General features: G+C 37.9%; 1 protein-coding gene across 6 annotated transcripts in view; it reads left to right on the top strand.

Moving 5' to 3' along the window:
* Nucleotides 1-26,414, top strand: part of RIC8B (RIC8 guanine nucleotide exchange factor B) — a 119,886-nt gene that overhangs the window by 57,804 nt on the left and 35,668 nt on the right. For all 6 annotated transcript variants that reach the window (XR_004250702.2, XR_004250701.2, XM_032168811.2 and 3 more), the window contains 3 exons: nucleotides 14,216-14,444; nucleotides 15,475-15,570; nucleotides 23,333-23,477. Coding sequence is in view for 4 of the 6 variants with exons in the window: in XM_032168811.2 (XP_032024702.1) it covers nucleotides 14,216-14,444; nucleotides 15,475-15,570; nucleotides 23,333-23,477 (470 nt within the window). In the remaining 2 variants the exon portion in view is untranslated. The remainder of the gene's footprint in view (nucleotides 1-14,215; nucleotides 14,445-15,474; nucleotides 15,571-23,332; nucleotides 23,478-26,414) is intronic.

Raw genomic sequence — 26,414 nt, 5'->3', positions numbered from 1 at the left:
GGAATGGCCTTGCATGTTCCTTTAATCAGAATTAGAGTGATTAGTATCATTTTGAGCAGTAATGACTCTAGGCTAATCCATTTAAATACAATGAAAACGGCACTAACCTCAAAGTGCTATTTTAGGAAGCTTCTGTAGTGATCCTGAAAACAATTTTTCTCTGTGTGTGTGTTTTAAGCATAAAAAATTTTTTAAAGGATTTCAGAGTAACATCTCAAATTCCATTTTTGAAAGTTATTTTCTAAGTTTGATTTTGCTTTTTTTTGGACACTTTGATTTGCTTTAAAGAAAAGTTTAATGAAATAGGTAACCCTGGGTAGCATAGTGTATGGTTGTGCATTATCATCAAACCCAAAGAGCTGTGATGATGATTAAATGAGAGGTTCATAAAGCACCTCTTCCCTGGCAATGAGAAAACACTCAGTAAATGGCACTTGCTGCCGCTGCTGCCACCACTGCCACTGTGCCGCTGATGTGCTACTTCTATTAGTATTATGATAAACATACTGGATTTTAGAATATTTAGTTATTTTAAATCTTTCTTTAAAAGTTGTTTGTTGATGTTGATACGCTGTTTAGGAACTTATGCCTATGTTTATCCTGTGATCGTGTAAAGAAATCTTTTTTCTTTTAATCCAAGTGTTTCTGAAGCCAGATAAGTGCTATGATATATGCATGTTAGGAGCCTATAAAGGTGCTTTAGAAGAAAAGTAAGTTAAAAAAAATAGCCTGGCAGCTTTTTCTGATACGTTATCTTTGTAAGACAGTGCAATTTTTTCAGAGAAGTCAAGAGGACATGGACTTAGAGATGAAATGAGTTAGCTCGTAAAGACAGTAGAACTTGTCCTTCATTTCCACTAATCAACATTTTATGTGGCTTTTAAAATCTATTCTCTTTCATTTCCTTTTGTCTATACTTAATGGTAACAGGTAGGTTGTTGGTATGATCCGCCTTTTTTGCTCCATTGAAGGACATCCTAATTCTGTTCATTTCTATGTGCCTGCAAGTATTTTCAGCACTCCAGTCCATAATCAACAAGCTTATGCATAAATACTTAGCCCGAAAAAGTTGGCATGTGGTTGTGGTTTTATTTTATTTTGGAGAGAAGGGAAGAAATCAGGATGGCCTATATGCTGATGAGAGGAGGGGAGGACCAGATTTGATTTAATTTATTTTAGGCTCTCAATCTCGTTTTCCTTTACTCACTGAGTACATTGGTATTTATAAAGCTTTTTGTTACTGTTTCTTTGTTTAGACTAATTCATTTTGTCTCACATATTAAAGGGGACAATATAGTACATAATACAGTACCTAGTAACACCTTATTACAATGCTAAATACAATGCCTTAAACATGGCAGTCTTTTTCTTTCAGTTTTTTTTATAGTGGTAAAATACAGTTATAAAATTTGCCATCTTTTCAGTGTACAATTTGGTGGTTCTATTTATAATGTTGTGCAACCATCACCACCATCCTTCTCTGTAACTCCTTTCATTTATTCATTAAGATGGCTCCATCTTCTCCACTGCACACAGAGGTGTTTTTCAAAAAGCAAATGTCTGCTTTAAATCTTGTCATGGCTCCTCTTTGTCTTAAGGATTAAAAGAAAAATTTTTGGCAGCAGGATTGGTGGGGGATCATTGTGCAAGTATTTATGATCTGTAGTCTCATCTGGAAAATCTGTTTCTCCTGATTAGTTCCCTCTTTCATCCTGTATATATGATTCTACCAAACCTTTGAATATATATATGTGAGAGTTTATTTCTGAGCTCTCTATTCTATTTCATTTGTCCGTATGGCTTCAGGCCAGTGACACACTGTTTTGGTTACTGTAGCTTTATAGTAAGTTTTGAAATGAGTAAGTGTGAGTTCTCCATCTTTGTTCTTTTTCAAGATTGTTTTGGCTATTCAGAGTCCCTTGAGATTCCATATGAATTTTAAAGTGGGTTTTTCTATTTCTAAAAAAGAATGTCATGGGGATTTTCATAAGGATTGCATTGAACCTATAGAATGCTTTGGGTTGTATTCATATTTTAACAATACTAAGTCTTCTAATTACACAAGGCAGACTTTCAATAAATGTTTGAAAATTGATTTCATTTCTGTTTATTAATTAAGTACTACTATGTGTTAGGCACTATGTTGAGTAACAGAGGTGAATACAGCACAGTCTCTGTTCTCCGTGACACGCTAATCAGTAGATAAGACAGATTTGTAAGTAAATAGGTAGAGTTGTTTTGATGAGTGCGGTATTAGACATGAATAAGCTTATATAGTTGTACAGAAAAGGATAATTTACTTTGGAGAGATTGAGAAGGGGTTTGGGTTGGTTTTGTTGTAATCATAAAGCTCTTAGCTCTTTAAGCTGACTCTCTGTAAATGACAGTCATCTAGGTGAACAGATGTTTTCTGAACTATAGCTGAGCACTGGTCTTAGAGGACTTCACAATGCATACCTGGAGGAACATGGAGACTAAATTCCCGGACTGCCCAATTTAAATTTAAATTAAATAACAATTCAAGACAGGGATAGAGAGATATCACAGACTTTTTTGAGTAGTTTCCCAGTAAATTAATTATTCAAATAATAATTGCTAATAGAATTCAAAGGGCAACATCACTATGGTCTGTCATGATGAAGAAAGTCTTCCTTGCTCCAGTGATACCTGTCCTGGCCTTTCCAGACCTCTAGTCCTCTGATGATTCCTTTTTCTCCTATCTCTAAGTCCTCTTGTAGATTTCCTTTCTTCCATCTCTATTCTAAAACATTTGTTCATCATTTGAACCTGCTCCACTCCATTACCGTGTCCTGCCAGTCTTAAAGCACTCAACCCTAGATCTGTCAGCCCACCTTCTTTCTCCACAGGCTGTTGATCCCTAAAGGAAAGTTTTACCTAACCTGACAGATGGCTCCATCTTCTCCACTGCACACAGAGGTGTTTTTCAAAAAGCAGATTTCTACCTTAAGTCTCTTCACGGCTCTTCTCTGTCTTAAGGATTAAGAGAAAAAAATTTTTTTCAATCACTGTGCATGTGTATGATATGCAGTCTCATGTAGAAAATCTGTTTCCCCTGGTTAGTTCCTGCTTTCATCCTATGTATATGATTCTACCAAACCTTTGCAACTCTCTAAAGGCCTTCTGCACCTCCTTGTCCTCAGAAGATAACATGTTTTTACTTAGTTTTTATTATGGATATTTGGGGTGGCCTGGCAACATGGGGTAGGGGTTGTGAGATTATGAGAGAGCTTAAAGCCTTCAAATACATCTTAGCATGGCCATTGAAGCCTGACATCTGGATTAAATCTCAACCCTTTCAACAAGACTTCAGGGCAGAATTTCATGCTAAAGTGTCAGAGTCTCTGCCTAATAAATTGGGCAGAATGCTGTTATCATGGCAATATGCCAGTAACTTCTGAATGAGGGAAACCATCTCTGGTTGTGTTGTATTGGATGAATCCATGGAATTGGATCTGAGGCATTGGCCTTCACCTTGGGAACTCTCTGCCCTGACAGCATCCGTCTTTCTGTTATCAAGCAACACATTTGCATGGCATGGAGCCACTTCCTCCCCTTGCCGCCAGGAGCCTACCATTCTACAATCTGCATGACTTTGTATTCAAGCTACGCTGCTCTTCTTTCTCTTCCTTAGATATAGAATCCTTATTACGGCCTTTACACTTGCTCTGTCTACTGCCTGGAATTCTTTTCCCAGATCTTTAAGAGGCTGAGTCCTTCTTGATACTGAGAACTCAGCTCGAATGTCACTTCCTCAGTTAGGCCTTCCCTGACTGCCTAATTTAGATTAAGAACCCCCTCCAAGCCCCCTGCCACCACACACACAGATATCTTGTCACTATCTTACCATCTGCTTTATTTTTTTCATAGTACTTATGACTAACTGAAATAATCATCATCTTTTATTTTTCTACTTGTTTATTGATTCTCTCCTTCATTAAATTGTATGTAATCCCAGCATTTTGGGAGGCCAAGGCGGGTGGATCGCCTGAGGTCATGAGTTTGAGGCCAGCCTGGCCAACATGGTGAAACCACGTCTCTACCAAAAATACAAAAATTAGATGGGCGTGGTGGCAGGCACTTGTAGTCCCGGTTACTCAGGAGGCTGAGGCTGGAGAATCACTTGAACCTGGGGTGCTGAGATTGCAGTGAGCTGAGATGGGGCCACTGCACTCCAGCCTGGGAGACAGAGCAAGACTCTGTCTGAAAAAAAAAAAAAAAATTTATGCTTAAAAAGAGTGAAGATTGTGTCTGTCTTGTCTGCTATTATATACCCAACACCTAGAACAGGTATACTTAGTAAATGCTCAATAAATATTAATTGGATGAAGGGATGGATAGATAGATGATCTTGCTGACCTCTTAAGAGGCTAATTGGAAACTGTCAAGCAGGATCGTTCTTAAACCCTTAATTCCCCATCCCTACCTATAAATATACTGTAAAATGTACCTGTTCTTTCCTGTTTTCTGCCAATCTCAGGAAATTAAGTGGCTCTCTCACTGCCCAAGTTTAATGCCCACACCTTTTTCTTCTGCCTCTTGAGGCCTTATTTCAGCATTGAACTCCTCCTGTAATTCTTCAGTCTCTTCTTTGGGCTTTATCCCTTCAATATGTGACATGCTGAGATCTATCCCTTTTGTGAGGAAAAAAAATCTTTTATCGGATCTTTGTCACCTCAGAGATATGACCCTATTTCTTCCCTTGCCTTCACAGCTAAGTTTTTTGACAGTGTTTTCTGTGCCATTAGCCTCTAAATATTTTGATCATATTCCTAATCAATAAAAATTTTTGAATACACCCTCAAGTATATTTATTTACATATACCTTATATATATATATATGCTGCTAAACTGACATACGAAATAATGAAATTATATACAAATAATAAAAAGGGATAACATAGAGATTAATATTTTAAAATAGATTTTTAAAGTTAACCTGCCACAAACTTTTAAAATTATCAGCTGGGCATGGTGGCTAACGCCTGTAATCCCAGCACTTTGGGAGGCTGAGGTGGGCAGATAACTTGAGGTCAGAAGTTCGAGACCAGCCTTACCAACATGGAGAAACCCTGTCTCTGTTAAAAATACAAAATTAGCCAGGCATAATGACACATGCCTGTAATCCCAGCTACTTGGGAGGCTGAGGCAGGAGAATCGCTTGAACCTGGGAGGCAGAGGTTGCAGTGAGCTGAGATCGCGCCACTGCACTCCAGCCTGGGCAACAGAGTGAGACTCTGTCTCAAAAAAAGAAAAAAATATATCAAATAGCAGAAGTTTTTCTTTATGTTCTGCACACTTACTATTTAAGTACGTTGTTAATTGTGGTGACTTTGAACTATCATTAGCTGATAGCTCTGGGCACATTATATACTTGATATGTTTGGATGTTTTGTCCCCACCAAATCTCATGTTGAAAGGTGACCTCCAATGTTGGAGGTGGGCTTAGTGGGAGGTGTTTGAGTCATGGGGTGGATCCTTATGAATGCTTGGTGCTGTCCTCCCCGTAACAAGTGAGTTCTCACTCTGTGATCACTCGAGATCTAGCTGTTAAAAGAACCTAGCACCTTCTCCCCCTCTTTCTTGCTGCCGCTCTTGCTGTGCGATACTCCTGCTCTCCCTTCATCTTCCACCATAATTGTAAGCTTCCTGAGACCCTCACCAGAAGCCAGTAAGATACAAGTGCCATGCTTGTACATCCTGCAGAACTGTGAGCCAAATAAACCTTTCTTTGTAAATTACCCAGTCTCAGCTATTCCTTTATGGGACTAATACAGTACTTAAGGCAAGACTCCTTAGTATTGTAGTAGTTGTAAATTCATGTTACAGATAATTTCCAGTTTTTCTAAAACTAGCTGCTTGTCAGATCTGTTTGGATTGTCTTGTTTTGACTCATGATATGGCATACAAAAGGCTCTGCCATTTTCTTATCCTTTGCTTATGCTACTTATTATCTTCAATGTTGGTGTCTTTGTATTATAGGAATTATTTAAAACAGTTCATTTCACAAGAATTGGTTTAGTTAAAACTGGATATAATATATAAACCCAGTTAACTGGGATATGTAAATTGTAATATGACCAATGAAGAAAGCAAATGAGTGACCAGGAAGGAAGGACATCGCTGCTACCCTTCTGTAATGTGGAATTTTAACTCTTCCCTCAATTTTAATACTTCTCTCAAAGTATCTCAAGATACTTTGCATTTGTTTGTGACATGGGGAGCATTTGATTTATGGTTCAGGTCTGGGTACCAGTGTCAATTCATTTATAAAATATTAGTAAAGCTTAATTTCTTTTCAGCTTTTAGATAAAAATAATAAAAATAGAACTATTTCGGCTGGGCGCAGTGGCTCACGCCTGTAATCCCAGCACTTTGGGAGGCCAAGGCGGGCAGATCACGAGGTCAGGAGATCGAGACCATCCTGGCTAACACAGTGAAACCCCGTCTCTACTAAAAATACAAAAAAATTAGCCGGGCGTGGTGGCGGGTGCCTGTAGTCCCAGCTACTTGGGAGGCTGAGGCAGGAGAATGGCGTGAACCTGGGAGGCGGAGCTTGCAGTGAGCTGAGATCACGCCACTGCATTCCAGCCTGGGCGACAGAGCGAGACTCCGTCTCAAAAAAAAAAAAAAAATAGAACTCTTTTCTTCCCACACCCACTGGATCATCTTATGTACCTCCAGGGTTGCATCTACCTCACTTGCAGACTACTGGTTTGTACTTACCGTTTCCATGGCTTTACCCCCTATTCATTCTTCATCCCACTATAATCAGGCTCCTGCATCTACTCCTCTGCCAGCACAACTCTGGTTTAAGGTCATTAGTAAGTTACCTTATCATAACATACAAGACTTTTTATAATGTCCCCACCCCATTTCATACGTACATAAATAGACCTTTCTGGTCTTATTACCTACTAAGACCCCTCCTTTGGAGGCCTTATCATTTGCTTTAGGTTTAGGAACCTGTTTTCAGTTCCCCACAAGTACCATAATCTCTCATTCCTCCAAAATTTTGCTATTCCCTCTTATAGTGGAATATGTCTGCTGTTCAGAAGCTCCTTAATTGTTGACATTTACTATGTGCCAGGCATAATGCTTTGCATGCCTTTCTTCATTTAATATCCACATCAACCTGGTAAGTTTAAGCTCCTTTATTTTAGAGGTAGGACAAGGCCTAGAAGAGGTTATATAATTTGCCTAAGGCATACTAGAATTCAAACCCAGTGCTTTACTAATTATGTTATGCTGCCTTCCCTTAGGAAAAGGAGTTTATTTTCTTTTTTATACCTGGCACCTAGCACAAGGCATAGCAAATATTATATTTGTTGAATGAATAAAGTGAGGTTTGAGCTAGTCTTAAAGAATGAAAATGTTCTAGGCAGGAGAAAACATGGACAAATACAGAAAAGAGAGTATGTCTATAGCACATTTAGAGAACAATGACCTGGTCACTATGGGTTAAAAGGTATTTCACTGAGAGTAGCATTCAGGGGTCTTTCCACTCAAAGTTCTCTTGAAGCTTCCCCACCTGTTGCTGCTGTAGTCCTCTCTTGTTCTTTGTAGCAAAACTCCTTTAAGTGTTGACTATCTGATTCCTCTACTGTTCTTTTGAATCCAGTTCACCGAGGCTTTTAGCCTGACTACTCCACCAGAATGGCTGTTGTTAAGGTCACTAGTGACTTCTGTGTTGCTAAATCCAGTGGACATTTTTCAGTCATCCTCTTACTTGATCTGTCAGCATCATTTGACACAGATCATCACTCCATTCTTAGATACCATGCTATCTTGGTTTTCCTCTTACCTAACTAATTGTAAATTCTCTGTCTACTCCTCAGCCTCTGAATGATAGAGTGCTCCAGGCTCAGCTTTCATGGTCTTTTAATCCACACTCACTCCTTTACTGATCTAATACAGTCTTCTCTTTAAATACCATCTACACGCCGATGACTTTTCAGTTTATATCCCTCTGTAACCCCGATCTCCCTCCCTGAACTCCAGACTCACATAGCTAATTTCCTGTTAACATCTCCACTTGGATGTCAACTAGACACCCCAAACTTAACATCCAAAATTAAACTCTCTATCGTCCCCCTAAAAAGCTACTTCTCTTGCAGTGTTTCCCATTTTCAGTTTATGGCACCTCCAGCTTTTCACTTGCTAAGGCTAGAACTTTAGATTCTCTCAAACTCCGCACTAGCCTGTCAGGAAATCCTTCAATATGTATTGAATGAACCAGTTCACCGTTAATACCTTGTTCACTCGCCTGAATTATTGCAGTAACATCCCAACTATTCTCCCTTACCTTTGATGTCCTACTGACTGTCCTCAATGCAGTAGCTAGAGTGACCTTTTTAACCTAAGTTAAGAGGATCTCATCATGCAAAACCCTGCAGTGAATGATTTTCCATTTCCATCAGAATAAGATCTAAAGTTGTAATATCCTACAAGATCAATCTGGTCTTCTCTGTTATCTACCTGATGTCATATACTACTCCTCTTGTGTATGATGGGTCAGCCACACCAACTTCTTTGCTGTTCTTCAGACATGCCACTGCTCCTGCCCCAGAGCCTTTGCTTTTACTCTTCTTCCTCTGATGCCCCTTCCCTCAGTCACATTACTCACTGTCTAATCCCTTCAAGTCATTTAAATGACTCAGCTCAATGAAGCCTTCCCTAACCATCCTATTTAAAAGTATAACCCAGCCGGGTGCATTGGCACATGCCTGTAATCCCAGCACTTTGGGAGGCTGAGGCAGGCGGATCACGAGGTCAGGAGTTTGAGACCAACCTGACCAACATGGTGAAACCCCATCTCTACTAAAAATACAAAAATTAGCCAGGCATGGTGGCACGCATCTGTAATTCCAGTTACTCAGGAGGCTGAGGCAGGAGAATCGCTTGAACCCAGGAGGCGGAGGTTGCAGCGAGCCAAGATGGCGCCATTGTACTCCAGCCTGGGTGACAGAGAAAGACTCTGTCTCAAAAAAAAAAAAGTATAACCCATACATACTAGTTTACCCTCCTGGGTTCTTCCCCTAGAGCACTTACCACCTTCTAGCATATTATTTAATTAACTTTAAAAAAATTTTATTGACTTTTCTCTCCATGCCAGAGAGTAAGTTCTGTGAGGACAGGAATTTTTTCTGTATTTTCTTTATAATACCTGCCTGAAATAGTGCCTGGCACAAGTAAATAATAAATAATTACTGGATTGAGTTAGATTAAATAAAATTATTTATTTACATCTGAAAATCTTTTGGTTTTTTTTTTTTTTTTTTTTTTTTTTTTGACAGAGAGTCTCACTGTGTTGCCCAGGCTGGAGTGCAGTAGCGCAATCTTGGCTCACTGCATCCTCTACTTCCTGGGTTCAACCAATTCTCCTGCTTCATCCTCCCAAGTAGCTGGGACGACAGGCATACACCACCACGCCCAGCTAATTTTTGTATTTTTAGTAGAGATGGGGTTTTACCACGTTGGCCAGGCTGATCTTGAACTCCTGACCTCAGGTGATCCACCCACCTCAGCCTCCCAAAGTGCTGAGATTACAGGGGTGAGCCACACACCTGGTCGGGGATCATTCTGTTCTTTGCCTGAATCATTTCAGATGGTTTTATTGTGGTTTGGTTGATATAAAAAAAGCTGTACATAGTTAATGTATACAACTTGATGAGTTTGGAATTCTGAGTAAACACCTGAGAGGTATTACCATAATCAAGGCCATAAACTTTGTCATCAAAACAGTTTTTGTACTGGCGTAAAACAGACATATTGACCAATAGAACAAAAGAAAGAGTCCAGAAATAACCCACGCATATGTAGTTATCTTGAGCAAGGGTGCCAAGAATACACAATGGGGAAAAAAATAGTCTCTTCAACAAATGGCTTTGGGAAGACTGGATTTCACTAAAAGAATGAAATTGAATCCTTATCTCACATCATACACAAAAATCAACTCAAAGTAGATTAAAGACTTAAATGTAAAACCTAAAACAATAAAACTCTTAGAAGAACACTTAAATTAGCCAGGCATGGTGGCACACCTGTAGTCCCAGCTACTCCCGAGGCTCAGGTGGGAGGATCACTTGAACTTGAGAGGTTGAGGCTGTAATGAGCTGTGATCACACTACTGCATTCTAAACTAAGCAACAGAACAATACCCTGTCAAAAAAAAAAAAAAAGGGAGGAGGAGCAGGAGCAGGAGCAGGAAACGTAAGAGAAAAAGCTTACGGACATTGGTCTTGGGTATGACACCAAAAGCACAGGCAACAAAAGCAAATATAAACAAGTGGAATTACATCAAACTAGAAAACTTCTGCACAGCAAAGGAAACAGTCGACAAAATGAAAAGGCAACTTAAGAAATGGGAGAAAGTATTTTCAATCCATATACCTTAAGAGGTTAATATCTAAAACCTATTAAAAAAACTCTTAATAGCAAAAAAAAAAAAACTGATTTTAAAATGGGCAAAGAACTTGAATAGACATTTAACCAACAAAGACATACAGACAACAGGTACATGAAAAGGTACTTAATGTCACTAATCATTAAGGAAATGCAAATCAAAACCTCAGTATCATCTCATACCTTGTTAGAAGGGTTATTACAAAAAAAAAAAAACCTCAAAAAACAAAAGATAATCGATGGTAAGGATGTGCAGAAAAGGAAATCTTTTTACACTGTTGGTGGGAATGTAAATTAGTATAGCCATTATGGAAAACAGTGTGGAGGTTTCTCAAAAGATGAAAAATAGAATTATTTGATTCAGCAATCCCGCTTCTGGGAGTATATCCAAAGGAAATAAAATCACTGTTTCAAAGAGTTATCTGCATTCTCATCACATGTTCATTACAGCACTGTTCACAATAGCCAAGATATTGAAACAACCTAAATGTCTATCAGTCAGATGAATGGATAAAATGTGTGTATGTATATATACACACAGCAGAATCAGTGGAGTATTATTCAGCCTTTAAAAAAAGAAGGAAATCCCATCACTTGCAATAACATGGGTGGATCTGGAGGGCATTATGATAAGTGAAATAAACCAGGCACAGGACAAATACTCCATGATCCCACTTTTATGAGGAGTTTAAAATAGTGAAGCTTGTAGAACTAGATAGTAGAATAGTGGTTATCTGGGGCTGGGAGAGGAGTAAATGGGGAGGTGTCAGTCAAAAGATACAAAGTTTTAGTTATGCAAGATAAGGTCTGGAGATCTCCTGTGTAACAGAGCCTGTAGTTAGCAATACTGTATTGTATACTTAGAATGTTGCTAAGGGAATAGGTCTTACGTTAAGTGCTCTTACCACAAAAGAAAAAAATGCTTTTCAAAGATTTTGAGGGGTTTGGGTGCAGTGGCTCACGCCTGTAATTCCAGCACTTTGGGAAGCCATGGCAGGAAGATTGCTTGAGCCCAGGAGTTTGAAACCAGCTTGGGGAGCATAGTGAGACCTTGTCTCTACTAAAAATTAAAAAATTAGCAAGGGGCATGGTGGCATCCTGCGTGCGTGTGGTCCCAGCTACTCAGGAGGCTGAGGCAGGAGGATCATTTGAGCCCGGGAAGTCAAGGATACAGTGAGCCGTGATCACACCACTGCACTCTGGCCTGGGCAAGAGACTCTATCTCAAAAACAATTTTTTTAAATGAATAAAGAGGGCAAAAGGAAAATCTTTTGGAGATTTTAAGATTCATTTACATAGACTTTTCAGCCTTGAAAAAAGATATGTAAGCCCCAAATATAAAGAAGATACATTTGACCAGCAAGATTTATTAACAGCTTTGGATCTACGTGTGCCATATCATGTTCTTCAGTGTAATTTCATGTTTTTGTCCTGCGATTCACAGAGGACTAGATTTTAGGTTGCCTTTCCTCTCCCACAACTGACAAGGCTTTAATCAGGGCATTAAGGAGTTCTAAGTAGGTCTTGCTTTTGAATCTGCATATCAGGAGGGGGCTGGGAGCATGAGCGGGAGGATGTCATGTCTCAGTGATTAATGATCTCTAGGAAGCTGAAAAGGGGAGTGTAATATACACAGTATTTCTACCCCCTGGAGTAGGAATGCAAACACTATTGTGCAGATCTGTGCATAGTCACTGACTTCCTGGTAGCTGGAGAATTTCATACACTCTTCTACCACAAATAAAACTGTCAGAGAGTGACAGAGCTCAAAAAGCTGGTCTTCCTTACTTAAAAAGAATAGCTCAAACACAGTGAGCCAGAAAATTAATTTTGTAGTTGTTTGGAAACTGAGTTGTTAAATAAGAAATAAGAAAATGGGAACTTTTCTTGAAAAGCCTAAAACCTCCAAATATTTGTTGAATCAAACTCTACATTTGGTTTCTTAAATTTACTGAATTCCTGGAAAATGCTTACTTTAAACGAATTTAAACGGGAAACATTCCTTTGTAATGAAATGACCCATCTTAAACTTTTCAATCTGGTCTCTGGTAGGTTCAGAGCATCATATGGTCAGTGGACTTAAGAGCCTATTGCCTGATGTTTAGGGAGAAAATCATAACATTTCAGAATGGCTTGTATACAGTTTTTGAAAATAATTCTAAGGTAGAGTTATTTCCCCCCTTTTATTCTCAATGAATCTATGGTATTATTTAGTAACAATTTCTAAATGCTTAAGATAGAAGCGAAACATTCTGAACTATAGATAAGATAAACTACAGATATTTGCAAAAGAATTTTTAAGAGAAAGTTTTGGGGAAAGCTTGTATTTCAGCCACCTTTGATTATTTACCAATAACCAAATATGGAGATTTTGTGCATAACACCAGTAGCAGCAGCAGTATTTGGTTTTAGTGAGGACAACCAAATAACTTGTATTTTACTAGGAACCATTTATTCGTAGGACTTCTTAAATTATTTTTTGCTCTTGATTCATTTTTTTTGATGCCCTGTACATTACCACTTTCTGTTCTGCATTGTCTAACTTTTCAACTGATTTGTTACTGGTTTTTATTTTTCCATAATATAAAAAGAAAGGAAATGTTCATTCTTGGGGAAGTGGAGCACAATTCAGGGTAGAGGAAAGAAAAATTTTTGTATTTCTATTTCTTTGTTTTCTGTTTGTTTTGCTTTATTTTTTAGGGTGTCAATATAATCTAAAGTAGAAGGAGCTACTGGTCTAAATTAAGATAGTATCAGATAGATTAAGCTCTAAATTTGGTTTCCAAGTGGTTAGACTTTTAAATTGCATTTGCAGGAGTTTATTTTTAGTCAGGATGTGGTTATTTTTAGATCTGCTTCTCTGTCACTAGGAAATGAAATGCCTGTCTTTCCATTGTTGATCAGGAAGTTCTAAGGCACAGGCATATAAGAGCCAGTTAGCCCAGAACACCACCACTCCTTTTAGATGAAAGAATATGAAATAACTCATGGAAGAAAATATATTTGTTGAGAACATATCTAATTTTGAAATTGTTAGTGTCATTTTAATCTTTTGTACACTGAACAACAGAACAAGGTTTTTAGGGAATGCCAAAAATACAAGGTTTGGGTTCCCCCTACTGGCGTGCATCCCAGGCTCGTGTATTCATTAATACACAGCTGAAAGGCCTAGGGACTAGAGATTAGAAATAGCTATATTAACTTCATTTAGAGACCTGATGATAAGAAAGAGAGAAAAAACTCCATTTCCCTTTTTCTGCATGTGTCTTACAAAAAATGGGATGATTTTAAAATTGTATTTTCTACATTTAGAAAGAATAAAACTTAATTCTACCGTATTTGGTTTTAATGTTGTTGCTACTGATAAGCTGCTTATTTGCAGTGCTTCTCAAATGCTTTATGTTGTAATCTAAGGAATAATAAAACACCAGTGGATCCACAAAAGGATTTAAAATCCCAGGGAAGAAATGCAAAGCTAGCACTGTTGCCATAATAAAATTAAAGAGCTGGCATTAAAGCTCACTAATTCCTATTTTAGCATTTCAGAAAGTGACATGACATCATGTGATTGTGTCTATTTAACATTTGTTTTTTCTAATTTGTACAACATATATTTGAAACAGTTTTTTATTTCCTATCTCACAGTAAGTGCCAAGTAATATTAATGGCTCATTTTGGAAAAGAAATCTTTTAATTGACTCTTTAAAGTCACTTTTGAACTTCTTCTTATGTTTGCATTTTAAAGGACTATTCAATCAAGTTAAAATATTGTATTTTTTTAATTGCTTTTCAGCAATGCAGTCAACCTTTTAAGCAATGTTCCGGTCTCTTGTTTGGATGTTCTCATTTGTCCGTTAACCCATGAAGAAACAGCCCAAGAGGCAACGACTCTAGATGAACTGCCCAGTAATAAAACAGCCGAGAAAGAAACAGTTTTGAAAAACAATACCATGGTATACAATGGTATGAATATGGAGGCCATTCATGTTTTACTCAATTTTATGGAGAAGAGAATAGACAAGGTAAGGGTGATAAAATGGAAGCCCTGGGAAGATGCTTCCAAAGAATGTAAATGTGCCATACATACAGACACACATCACAGAGCATGATTTTTAAATCTAAGCTTTTTTTCTAACTGATATGTTGCGTAATTGTTTTTACTTTGGAAAGCAGTTTATTACAGTATATGATAAATTGCTGAAGCCATGTTAATTTATTTGTTTAATGCTGAAAACTATGTTCATGCAACACCAAAATTATGACTAGTGCTTGAAAACAAAGGAAAAATTAATTACTGTTCCATGTTGTTACTTTGTGAGTCCTAGAAATAAAAAATATCCCCCCAAAAACTTGCTAAATACGCTTCGTAATACCTAAAAGACATCTTCCAAAAAAAAAGAAAAAAGAAGACCATGTCAATTTCCCATTTGTTGTGAGCTGTTTACATTCTCTGGTCTATCACTCACTTTGTCAGGTATCTATATTAAAAGGCAGCAAGGTAGCGTAGTCCAGTCACCAAAATTTTGCTTCATTCAAGCCCATTGGCTAAGCCCATGGGAATCCTAGAAAATGTAGGAACATCCAGGAAGGACCAAAAAAGGCAATAGTAAACATGAAGATGATAAAATGGAAATGTTTTTAGGAAAATAATTTTTTAAATAGTTTGTAAGCTTGGGTAACATAAGATGTCCCCACCTCGCAGATCACGAGGTCAGGAGATCGAGACCATCCTGGCTAACACGGTGAAACCCCATCTCTACTAGAAGTACAAAAAATTAGCCAGGTGTGGTGGTTGGCGCCTGTAGTCCCAGCTACTCAGGAGGCTGAGGCAGGAGAATGGCATGAACCCGGGAGGTGGAGCTTTCAGTGAGCCGAGATCACGCCGCTGCACTCCAGCCAGGGTGACAGGGAGACTCCCTCTCAAAAAAAAAAAAAAAAAAAAAGTCCCCACCTCAAAAACAAATTGATATCCTGAGTTACATGAAGGAAAGTAATACTGTTAGAAACAAAACTAATGTATTTCAAAAACATATGGTTTTTTTTTTTTTACAGGGAAGCAGCTATAGAGAGGGTCTAACTCCAGTTCTCAGCTTATTAACAGAATGTTCCCGAGCCCATCGAAACATCCGAAAATTTCTCAAAGATCAGGTAACTGCTTAATGCATATTACATTGCAAAGTTAGTCTTTTTATGTGCATTTTAAACATAGAATTAATTGAATTCTCTCACAATGATTTTGTTTCAGATAATCAGAAACTCAATTTTAATGTTTGAAATCTTCTTAATCAAGAAGTGTGTATTTTTTTAGTCATTTATTCAACAAATGCTACCGAGATCTGCTGTGTGCTGTGTTTTGGGCATTGAACAACAGATGAAGTCTTTCCCCTTGGGAAGTTTATTTCATAGAGAGGGGGACAAAAAGTAAACAAATATAAAATATAATGGCAGGTGGTGATAAGCATTCTGAAGAAAGATAAAGCATTTTAAGAGAAAGGAGACACTTTAAGGGAACAAGGGAGGACCTCTCTGAGATGACATTTGAACAGAGAGGTGGAGAAGTAAGAGTATCTCTGAGAATGTTTGGAAAGGAATGTCCCTAAGAGAACAAGTTCACAACCCCTGAGACAAGAGGATGCTTTGGTATACTTAAGGAAAAGCAAGAAGGCCAGCGTGCCTAGGTCACAATATGCAAGGGGGAGAGTGGTTGATGAAGAGAGGTAACAAGAGCCAGATACAGCAGGCAGTGTAGGACTTTCTATTCTCTTCTAAGTGAGACGAGAAAATATTGGAGTGTGTTAAGAGGGGAAGTGATGTGACCTTATTTATGGTTAAAGATATCCTGGCTACTATTTGTAAGATTGACATACTGGAACTCAAATGGATGCAGAGACAAGTCCAAAAGATAACTGATGTTGCAAGTTTGGAGTAGGATGGTAGTGGTTAGAGTTCATACTTGGGGATATGTTTTAAATATTTTAATATGTCTTAAAAGTAGCTCACAGAACTTGCTGATAGATTGGAATATGGGTTGAAAAAAAAAGGGTGATTTTTAAACTTTCAGATTATATCTTAGACTACAAGTGTAAGACTTTGATTGTAACAATACCTGAAATAGCCTCCTCTAAAATCCCAATGTCAAGTACCTTTTCTTAGTACCCTCAATCCAACATTCTTTCATCCTCTGAGGATTGTCAGTCATTTTTTTCCACTGTTCTTCACTCACTTGTGCCTTCTCTCCTTACCCAGGCTAGATTCCACCTGAGGTTCATTACTATAATCACTCCTTTCCATACATCTCTCACTAGCACTTTGTGCGCTCCCTCAGTCGTACTCATCTGGCAAAACCTAACAAACTGGCTAACTCCAGCTTTCTGCCTACTCTGGGTCTCCACCAAGCACTTGAACATGATAAGAGAAAATGACACAACCATTTTCACTTGTCTACTTTAAATTTAAGACCACCAGCCCCAACCGATTCCTTAGCAAACTCCAAGATGACTATTTCACAGCTCCTTTTTCTTCACACCTCCAATGCTTACTGCCCTCTTCTCACTCTCATTTCTTGACTTTGTTTCCTGTTTCACCAAGAAATTAAGAAAAAAACTTTATCTTTCCACCATCGCATCTACTATCTGTCTGCATCTATACTGCCATATCCCTTGTATTCCCATCTGTCACAATGGATGAATCATTCCTACTTCTGTCTGTGGCAAGCATTTGTCCTGGATCTCTTTCTCTCTCATGAACTTTGCACCTGCATTTATTTCCCCTCTCTCTTATATTAATCATTTTTTAAAATGTATTGGATCATTTAAGTCAGCACCCAAACACATCTTTCATCTTAAAAACAAAAACACCTTCCCTTATCCCACTTCTCAAGCTGCCTTTTTATTTCTTTGCTCCTCTTTATGCAGTGTTCCTCAGAAGAGTTCTTTGTACTCACTCTTCTCTATTCTTTTTACTCATTTTTGACTCCTAAACCCTCTGTAATTAGGCTACATGCCTTCCCCACTGCAAAGGTGTTTATCAGAGTCACCAACTCAACTTTGCCAAAGCTAATAGTTCTCAAGTCTCTTTTTTTAAATTCTCCAATAGAATTTGATGTAAGTATTCCCTCCTCCTTGAAATACTTTCTTCACTTGGTTTCTAGGACACAATAGAGAACCTTTTTGTTGATCTTCCTCATTTTCCTAACCCTAAATGTTTGAGCGCCCCAAGGCAATACTGTCTTGTCTCTATCTCTGCTGCCATGGTGATCTCATTCGAGAGTCATGGTTTTGAAAATCATCCATATATGCTGATGATTCTCAAATTTATATCTCCAGCCCTGACCTGTCACCTAAGCTCTAGACTTATGCAATGAACTGCTGACTCATCTCCTCCTCTTGGATGTGTAGTAGGTATCTCAAGTTTAACATACCTCAAACTAATAACTTGATTTTCATCCCTCCAACCTATTTCTTCCCCTTCTTTCCACATTTCAATACGTGGTACCACCATTCACCCAATTGTTCATTTGTCACTACATAGAATCTCCCCTAATAAATGAACCAGGTTCATTTTTTCCCTCTGTATTTATGGTCAAGATTTAGTAAGCACCTCACTGTATCTAGAAACACTAATAGGTAGTGCTGATAAGGAGAGATTAGAAAATAGAGACCATCTTTGAGGGATTTACAGTCTGTTGAAAGAAGAGAAATACCCAAAAAGCATGAATAATGATTTAAGCAAGATTAATTAATTAATTAAGGTCATTTCCACATTTGATTATTTTAAGACATTCTCCCTTGACTAGGAGGAGTTGGTGAAGCACAGTAAATGAAAATACTTTTTTTTTGCTTTTTTGCTTTTTTCCGTAAGGGATCCAGGTACACCTAAACTGTTTAGATTTTGCTATCTCTAAACAGAATAGCCAAAGAAAAAAAAACCTATTCGTTAAATACTTAATATGAAGGCCTTGGGCCACATATTGTGTCATTATGAAAGATTATGTGACCCACTGTCTGTCTTCAAGGAACATTACAGTAGAGGTATGGAGGAAACATGACAGGTAAAAAGATAACTAAAGATATAAGGCATAATACAGAAATCAGCTTTCCTTCTAAAGAGGATGCACTGTAGACTGTTACGATCAAGAAGGGCAGAACTTAAAGTACAGATGATTAACTCTGATAATAATGTAAGTGGAACCTTGGTTTATTATTATGCACTGTGGTGAATACCTGGTTAAATCCAACTCATGCATACCCAAAGGAAATTGGTCTATATTCTGTATTTGGGAGGTAGAAAAGAAAACAAGTGGTAGAAATTACTGACCCAGGTTGTATTATTCTGGAGAGGCTTATAGAAGCAATGAGTATTTGGGGGATTTGAAAAAGAAACTGGACAAGATTTGTCAAAGAAAAAATTTGTTGGAGGTAGTATTCTGGGGGGAAATACATATGCAGTTTGGGAGTGGTATATAACAATAACAACAAAATTTTGTTAAAAATTTGTTTTAAGGAACCAAAAATGTTGCTAACAAAATTTTTACATGATAACCTTTGTTCATAGATTCTGTACTCTAGGTACTGTAGACATATACTACATGAAATCATTTGTTACATGTTTCATTCTTCTAGAAATGGGAGATGTGCTAAGTATGGTTCAATAATGGTTCACAGTAGTAAGGATTTATTGTGCAATTACTTTGTGCCTAGCATTTTGTTCTACCCAGTCAGAGACTGAAATATGGATTCCGTAAACACTTTGGATAGATTATTCAATTTTCTGAGATTTAGTTTCCATTTTTGTTTATAGCCCTGTCTCCCCTGCCTCTGATACCTCCTGATACGTGGTAGGTACTTGATATAGAAAGAGAGAGAGGGAAGAAAGTCATTTGAGTGGATCAAGTAAAATTATATATACATAAATGGTCTGGGATATAATAGGTGCACAGTAAGTTCTTATTTGACTTTGTGTCTGCCCTCATTTCTTAGCACAGTGCCTAGCTTATATAATAGAAGGCACTTAATAAAAGCTACTTGAATTAATTCATTTTTCCTTCAACCAGCAAATATTCATTAAACACCTGTAATATGCTAGACACTGGGAAGAGAGCAGTAAACAAAACAAAGAAATCTCTGCCCCAGTGGAACTTGGTCTTGTGGAAGGAGGCAGACAAGTAAACAGATAATTATATACTATGTCCGGTGGTGATAAGTGCTATGAGGAAGGTTCTGGCAGAGTAAGGAGGTGGAGGTGTTGCAAAAAGAGAGTGCCAAAGGTTAGCAGTAGAGAGTGGTCAGGGAATGTCTCCTATAAGTGACATTGTGGCAAACACCTGAAGGAAGTAAGGAGAGAGCCATGCAAGTTTCTAGAAAAAGAGTTTCTGGGCAGAAGGAGAAGCAAATGCAGAAGACCTGAGGCAGGAAAGTACTTGGCATGTTTAAGAAGGTCCATGGAGGTCTGTGTGTCTGTAACAGCATAGGCAGGGAGAATAGTAGAAATGAAGCTGGAGAAGTAGCAGGAAGCCAGATTATGTGGAATCCTGTGACGAAGTTGTAAGGACCTTGCCTTTTACTGTGAGATGAGAAGCCATGGGAACTGGAGAACTTTGAGGAGTGACATGATCTGACTTTCAAAGGATCACCCTAGCTGCTATGTAGAAAATGAATTAGAGAGTGACCAGCATGGAAGCAGAGACCACTTACAAGGCTTTGGTATTAGTCCAGAGAAATATTGGTACCTTGGACTTGGTAGTACTGGAGGGGGTGGGGAGAAGTGGTTGGATTGTGGGTATATTTCAGAGGTGGAGCTGACATAATATGCTGATGGATGGATATTAAAGAGAGGAGTCAAGGATATTTCCAAGGTTTTTGTACTAAGCAGTTGGGAGAATGGACTTACCATTTAATGAGATGGAAAACTGATGAGGAACAGGTTTGGTGGGAACTTCAAGAGTCCTGCTTAGGACCTGCTAAATTTAAGAGGTCTATAAAGCCTGGTGGTCAGAAACACAGAGTAGAATAGTGGTTACCAGGGGCTGTGGAGAAGATGGGGAGTTATTATTCAATAGATATAAAATTTCAATAATGTAAAATTATTAAGTTCAAGAGATCTGCTCTAGCCGGGCGCGGTGGCTCACGCCTGTAATCCCAGCACTTTGGGAGGCCGAGGTGGGCGGATCACGAGGTCAGGAGATCGAGACCATCCTGGCCAACATGGTGAAACCCCGTCTCTACTAAAAATACAAAAAATTAGCCGGGCGTGGTAGCGGGCGCCTGTAGTCCCAGCTACTCGGGAGGCCGAGGCAGGAGAATGGCGTGAACCCGGGAGGTGGAGCTTGCAGTGAGCCGAGATCGCGCCACTGCACTCCAGCCTGGGCGACAGAGCGAGACTCCGTCTCAAAAAAAAAAAAAAAAAAAGAGATCTGCTCTACAACATTGTACCTATAGAATGATGGTTACCAGGAAGGATAACAGGGGAGTGGCGGGAGAATGAGGAGTGGGGATGGCTAATGGGTACAAAAGTGTAGTTCAACAGAATGAATAAGATGTAGTATTTGATAGCACCACAGGGTGACATCAACAATAATTTGTTGTACAGTTTAAAAACAGCTAAAAGAGTATAATTGGATTGTTTGTAACACAAAGAAAGCATAAATGGTGGATACCCCATTTACCCTGATGTGATTATTATGTATGGTATGCCTGTATCAAAATATCTCATATACCCCATAAATATATAACCTACTATGTACCCACAACAATTAAAAATTTTTTTTTCTTTTTAAATAGTTTATTTATTTATTTATTTTTTGTAGAGACAGGGTCTCGCTATGTTGCCCAGGCTGGTCTCGAGCTCCTGGTTTCAAGTGATCCTCCTGCCTTGGTCTTGGTCTTCCAAAGCGCTGGGATTACAGGTGTGAGCTACCATGCCCAGCCAAAAATTAAAAATTAAAAAAAAAACAACTGTATGGTACACATAAAAATTTAAGAAGGTTAGAAAAAAGAAACAAGGAATCAGTCATGGGTCCCACCAAGACTTAACTGAATCAGAATCTGCATTTTAACAAGATCCCCAGGTGTTTGGAATGCACATTCCAGTCTAAAATCACTAGCCTGAAAAGCCCTAGTTAACAGGATGACTTCAGGACATTTAATATGCTCTGTAATCAGTCTGTAAGTGTAAGTAAGGTGGTGGCAGTGTATTTAATATTGTGTTAGATTGAATATCCTCTATATAGATCTATCATAGATATAATTATCTTAAAAAATGAAAGTGAGTCCATTTTAATGTAATTTCTGCCCTTATTTAAGTCTATTAGTTTCCATAGCTCTTTGTAAAATCATATCATTTCCGTGATTAAAAAAAGAAGTTTGGAGGTCAGGGAAGAAATCAACAATGGAGATATAATTTAGGGCAGGGGTCCCCAACCCCAGGGCCTGGTCCATGGCCTTTTAGGAACTGGTCTGCACAGTAGGAGGGGAGCAGCAGGCGGACATTACTGCCTGAGTGCCGCCTACTGTCGTATCAGCTGGGGCATTAGATTCTCAAAGGAGCACAAACGCTATTGCCAACTGCGCGTGCAAGGGATCTAGGTTGTGTGCTCCTTATGAGAGTCTAATGCCTGATGATCTGAGTTGGAACAGTTTCATCTTGAAACCACCCACCAAGCCCCAGTCTGTGGCAAAATTATCTTCCATGAAACCGGCCAAGTCCCTGGTGCCAAAAGGTTGGGGACTGCTGATTTAGGCAGTCATCAGGATGCAGAGACTATAAAAAGCCATAAAACTGAATGAGATCACAAATTGAGTAAAAATAATGAAGTTGCCTACAAACTCAACCCTTGAATATTCCGACATTAATAAAACAGGAATAGAAAGAGAATTGGCAAAAGAGGCTGAGACAAAGCAACCAATGAGATAGGAGGAGGACCAGGAGAAAGGTGTGTGGGTGGATGAATGGGTGAGTGAGTGAGCAAACTAACAGACAAACTAAGCAAGTTTCATAAGCCCTCTGGGGATCAGTCTATTTGCCATTACTTTTAATAGCAAAAACCACAATTACTTTTGCGCCAACCTAATACAAAACGGGGATGAGAGTGATGTTACTACCTCCTTTGCGGGGTTACTGTGAGGATTATAAATAATGTATATATACCATCTATTACAGCAACTAATGCATAGAAAGTACTCAAAAATTAATAGCCATTTTTATTATAAAATTAAATAACTAGAAAACATAAGTACAGTTTTTTTTAATTAAATGAAGGTTGAGTGTCCCTACTCTAGAGGTCTAGAATGCTCCAAAATCTGCAACTTTTTGAGCACCAACATGATGCTCAAAGGAAATGGTCATTTTGGAGCATTTCTGATTTCAGATTCTAGGATTAAGGATGCTTAATCCAGATGTATATATAACATGAGATATTTCAAAATCCCCCCAAAATAGAAGTCCGAAGCATTTCTGGTCCCAAGCATTTTGGATAAGGTATACTCAACCTATACTGAAAATGTTGGAAGACTCAAGAGAAGGTAAAAATCAATATGACTCAGGGTATTAGGGAAGTCTTCATGGAAGAAAGAGAAACTTGACCTAAACTTCAAAATGGATTTTCATAGAGGCAAGTTGAGGCATTCCAGGTGTTGAGATAAACAAAAACTCGGAAATTCACTCGAGGATAGTGTGATGTTACAGTGAAGAGATGTTTCTGATCAAATGAAACCTCATCAGAGGCATGAAATCACTTGAGGTCTGGTTTTTGTTGTTTAGTTTTACTTGGAAGCTAACCTTTTTTTTTTTTTTTTTTTTTTGCTTCTACAATACAAACCCCAATAGACATTACAAGACTGGCCAGTTGCATTGTACCATCCTCACTCAGTCTAGTAGCCTCGATTGATGATGGTTTTTGCATTTGTGCCATCAGGTTTTACCACCGTTGAGGGATGTGACAAATCGACCTGAAGTTGGCTCAACTGTGAGAAATAAGCTGGTGCGCCTCATGACACATGTTGACCTTGGAGTCAAGCAAATTGCTGCTGAATTCCTTTTTGTCCTTTGCAAAGAGAGAGGTAGGTTAAACTCTCTTTGCCTCTGCCTTTTATCTTTCAGAGGGACTTTGAGAAATTTAATTGATAGTGTTAGTACTGGTCGTCTCATTCCATTCTTTCCAAAGCTTACTGTCTGTTCTATTAGAGAGGCTGAGGAGTTAATAAAAATTAATAGCCAAAAACATTTTTATACGCTTCTGAATTCATTGAGACTTGCAAAGACAGATACATTACCAAACACATTCACATTTAAACTTTGCCTTCTGTATCCTTAACCCAGCCTTCATCTTAATGGGGCAGGACATAGAGCCATTATGAAAAATTGGTTCAGTAATTCAGGGGCTACTATTTTAATAAGCAGGCACAGGTCTGGATTAATTCCTCTTTTTAATTCCTCTTGGAATTAAAGCTATAGGAGTTTTGGTTTCTTTACTAAGTTTTCCAATCAGTAGTTACTGAATGTGAGCTATATAATATACTGAATAGAAATTTTAAAAATGCATAATACCCTTGAGACAAAGTTAAGATAGTGGTAGAGAGAAATTTTTAAATAATTGTACTACAATGTAATAAATACTACTCTATAAGTGTATATAAAGTGATTGTCTACTGAGATAGATCCAACAATTAAAGATATTTTCTAAAATTATATGGATTACTCTGCGAAAGTCAAGTTTTCCAAACAAGGAACTTTGATTATTCGGTTATTCTTACTAATTTTTTCTTCTTCTACTTTGTAAGTCTGCTAGTATAAAATCCCATCTAAGCAGATCTATATTCTACTTTTTTAAAGTACCCCAGTTTTGTAAGATAGATAATTTGGAGATGGAAAAGTTCACTCCTCTTAAAATCTTAAGTCAATTGTTATTCTTAAACTTCATTTCTGATGTATTGATCCAACCACTTAAGTTCACATTAAGATGGTATGTTAGTAACCTAATTTGATCATTATTATAATGGTGATTATGAATTGAGAGGTATCATGTGCCTGACATTCTATGTATAATCTCATTTAATTCTCATAATGACCCTCTAAGGTAAATATTATATTTTGATTTCATAAATGAAGCAACCTGCCACCTGAGAGCCTTTCAATAACATGTCATACAGTTGCTGAGGGCAGGAGCCCAAATTTGGGTCCTGTCTTTTCTTTCTGCCATATTTCCTCTCATAATAATTATATTAGCTATTATCATAGACTGTTTAGCATCTGTTCTTTTAGACAATTTACTTCTTCTTTAATGACTTTGAAAAAAGATTGATTTAGCATCTTGGAATTAAGTGGTTAGCATAGTGCCTTGCACTTAGTTATCTGTAAATATTGGCTGAATTGAATTGATCTGAGATCAGAAATGATCTGTTTTTTAAAGTGTAATTATACATGTATATGCATAAATCCAAAATCACACATATGTGTATCTATTCATTTTAAAAGGTTTGTCAAAATATATACCAAAATATTATTTATTGTTACCTCTGAGTAATAAGAGTACTGGTGATTTTTTTAGTTGTCTGTATAATTTTTCTATAATGAACATATATTTTTTGTATACCTTTAAAAAGTTTTAAAATGGGGAAAATAAAGTTTATTTCTCCTGTAATTACATATCTAAGTGTATATCTAAATATATAAATCTAAATAAATAATTACGTATCTAAATAATTTCTAAATATAATCACATTACCGATGAGTGAGTGTCATAGCAAATATGGTAAATTGCATTTATAAGTGAATTTTGTTAACTTTTAAAATTTGAAATGGTTGATTTTGCTCCCCCTTGGACCCAGTATTTAGTTTCATAGTCCTGACTTTGAGCCCAAAGCTAATCTCCATTAGCAGATAATATATTTTTAATTTGACCTCAACAATTCTGCATTATAATCTTTTTTTTTTTTTTGAGACAGAGTCTCGCTCTGTTGCCCACGCTGGAGTGCAGTGGTGCAATCGTGGCTCACTGCAAGCTCTGCCTCTCAGGTTGAAGCGATTCTCCTGCCTCAGCCTTCTGAGTGGCTGGGACTACAGACACGCACCACATGCCTGGCTAATTTTTGTATTTTTAGTAGAGACAGGGTTTCACCATATTGGCCAGGATGGTCTCGAACTCCTGTCCTTGTGATCTGCCCACCTCGGCCTCCCAAAGTGCTGGGATTACAGGCGTGAGCCACCGCACCTGACCTATAATCATTTTTTTCCTTCCAATTTGATTATAAGTTTAGTAAATGTATTCTTCCAGAATAAACAGACATTTGTTCAACAAATGTTTTTGAGCTAGACCCTGGAATTACAGAGGTATATAAAATAAACAATGTTTCTGCCCATGTATTACTTACTTTTTTATTTAAGGGTCACAGACTCAAATGCCTACAGCAGCCAGGCTGGTAATAAAAGTAAGTCAAGTGGATTAGATGTAAGATGAACAAATGAAAGCTGACACTTGGCTCACTGTTGGGGAGACAATTGGCTGGTGTGGGGAGACGAAGGGACTATGGGAGATTATAAAAAGTATGTTGCTACTATTTAGCAGCAACTGATGGTTACCATGAAGGAACATGTGGCCAGTGTTAGCAGATGTTCCATGTTTTCAAGAGAAGCTCTTTGTTTTTAAATGTTGTCAGCTAGTTCAAATTTAAAACCTTCTGGCCAGGAAAAAAGAAAATGTCTGCAGTTTACCTTCAACTTAACAGTAATCAGATTTTGGAATTTGGGTTTGGAGGTAGACTATTAGCAAAATAAAATAAAATAAATAAAATAAAATAAAATAAAATAAAGTAAAATAAAATAAATTCAAATAATTTTTCAGAATGTCTGAACTGTCTCTTAAGGATATGCCAAGTAAATTTGAAAGTGAAGGCACCTTGATCAAGGCTCAAAGGTCAGACCACTAAGTAGAGACAGACAGCAAGCAGCAGTTATAATGGGTTAGGAACACAGAGACTGCATTAAGAGAGAGGGGCCAG

Source organism: Hylobates moloch, unplaced genomic scaffold (genome assembly GCF_009828535.3).
Source record: "Hylobates moloch isolate HMO894 unplaced genomic scaffold, HMol_V3 SCAFFOLD_12, whole genome shotgun sequence".
In the NCBI taxonomy this organism is placed as follows: domain Eukaryota; kingdom Metazoa; phylum Chordata; class Mammalia; order Primates; family Hylobatidae; genus Hylobates; species Hylobates moloch.
The sequence above is the reverse complement of the archived record's forward strand: the minus strand, read 5'-3'. Positions and strand labels throughout refer to the sequence as shown.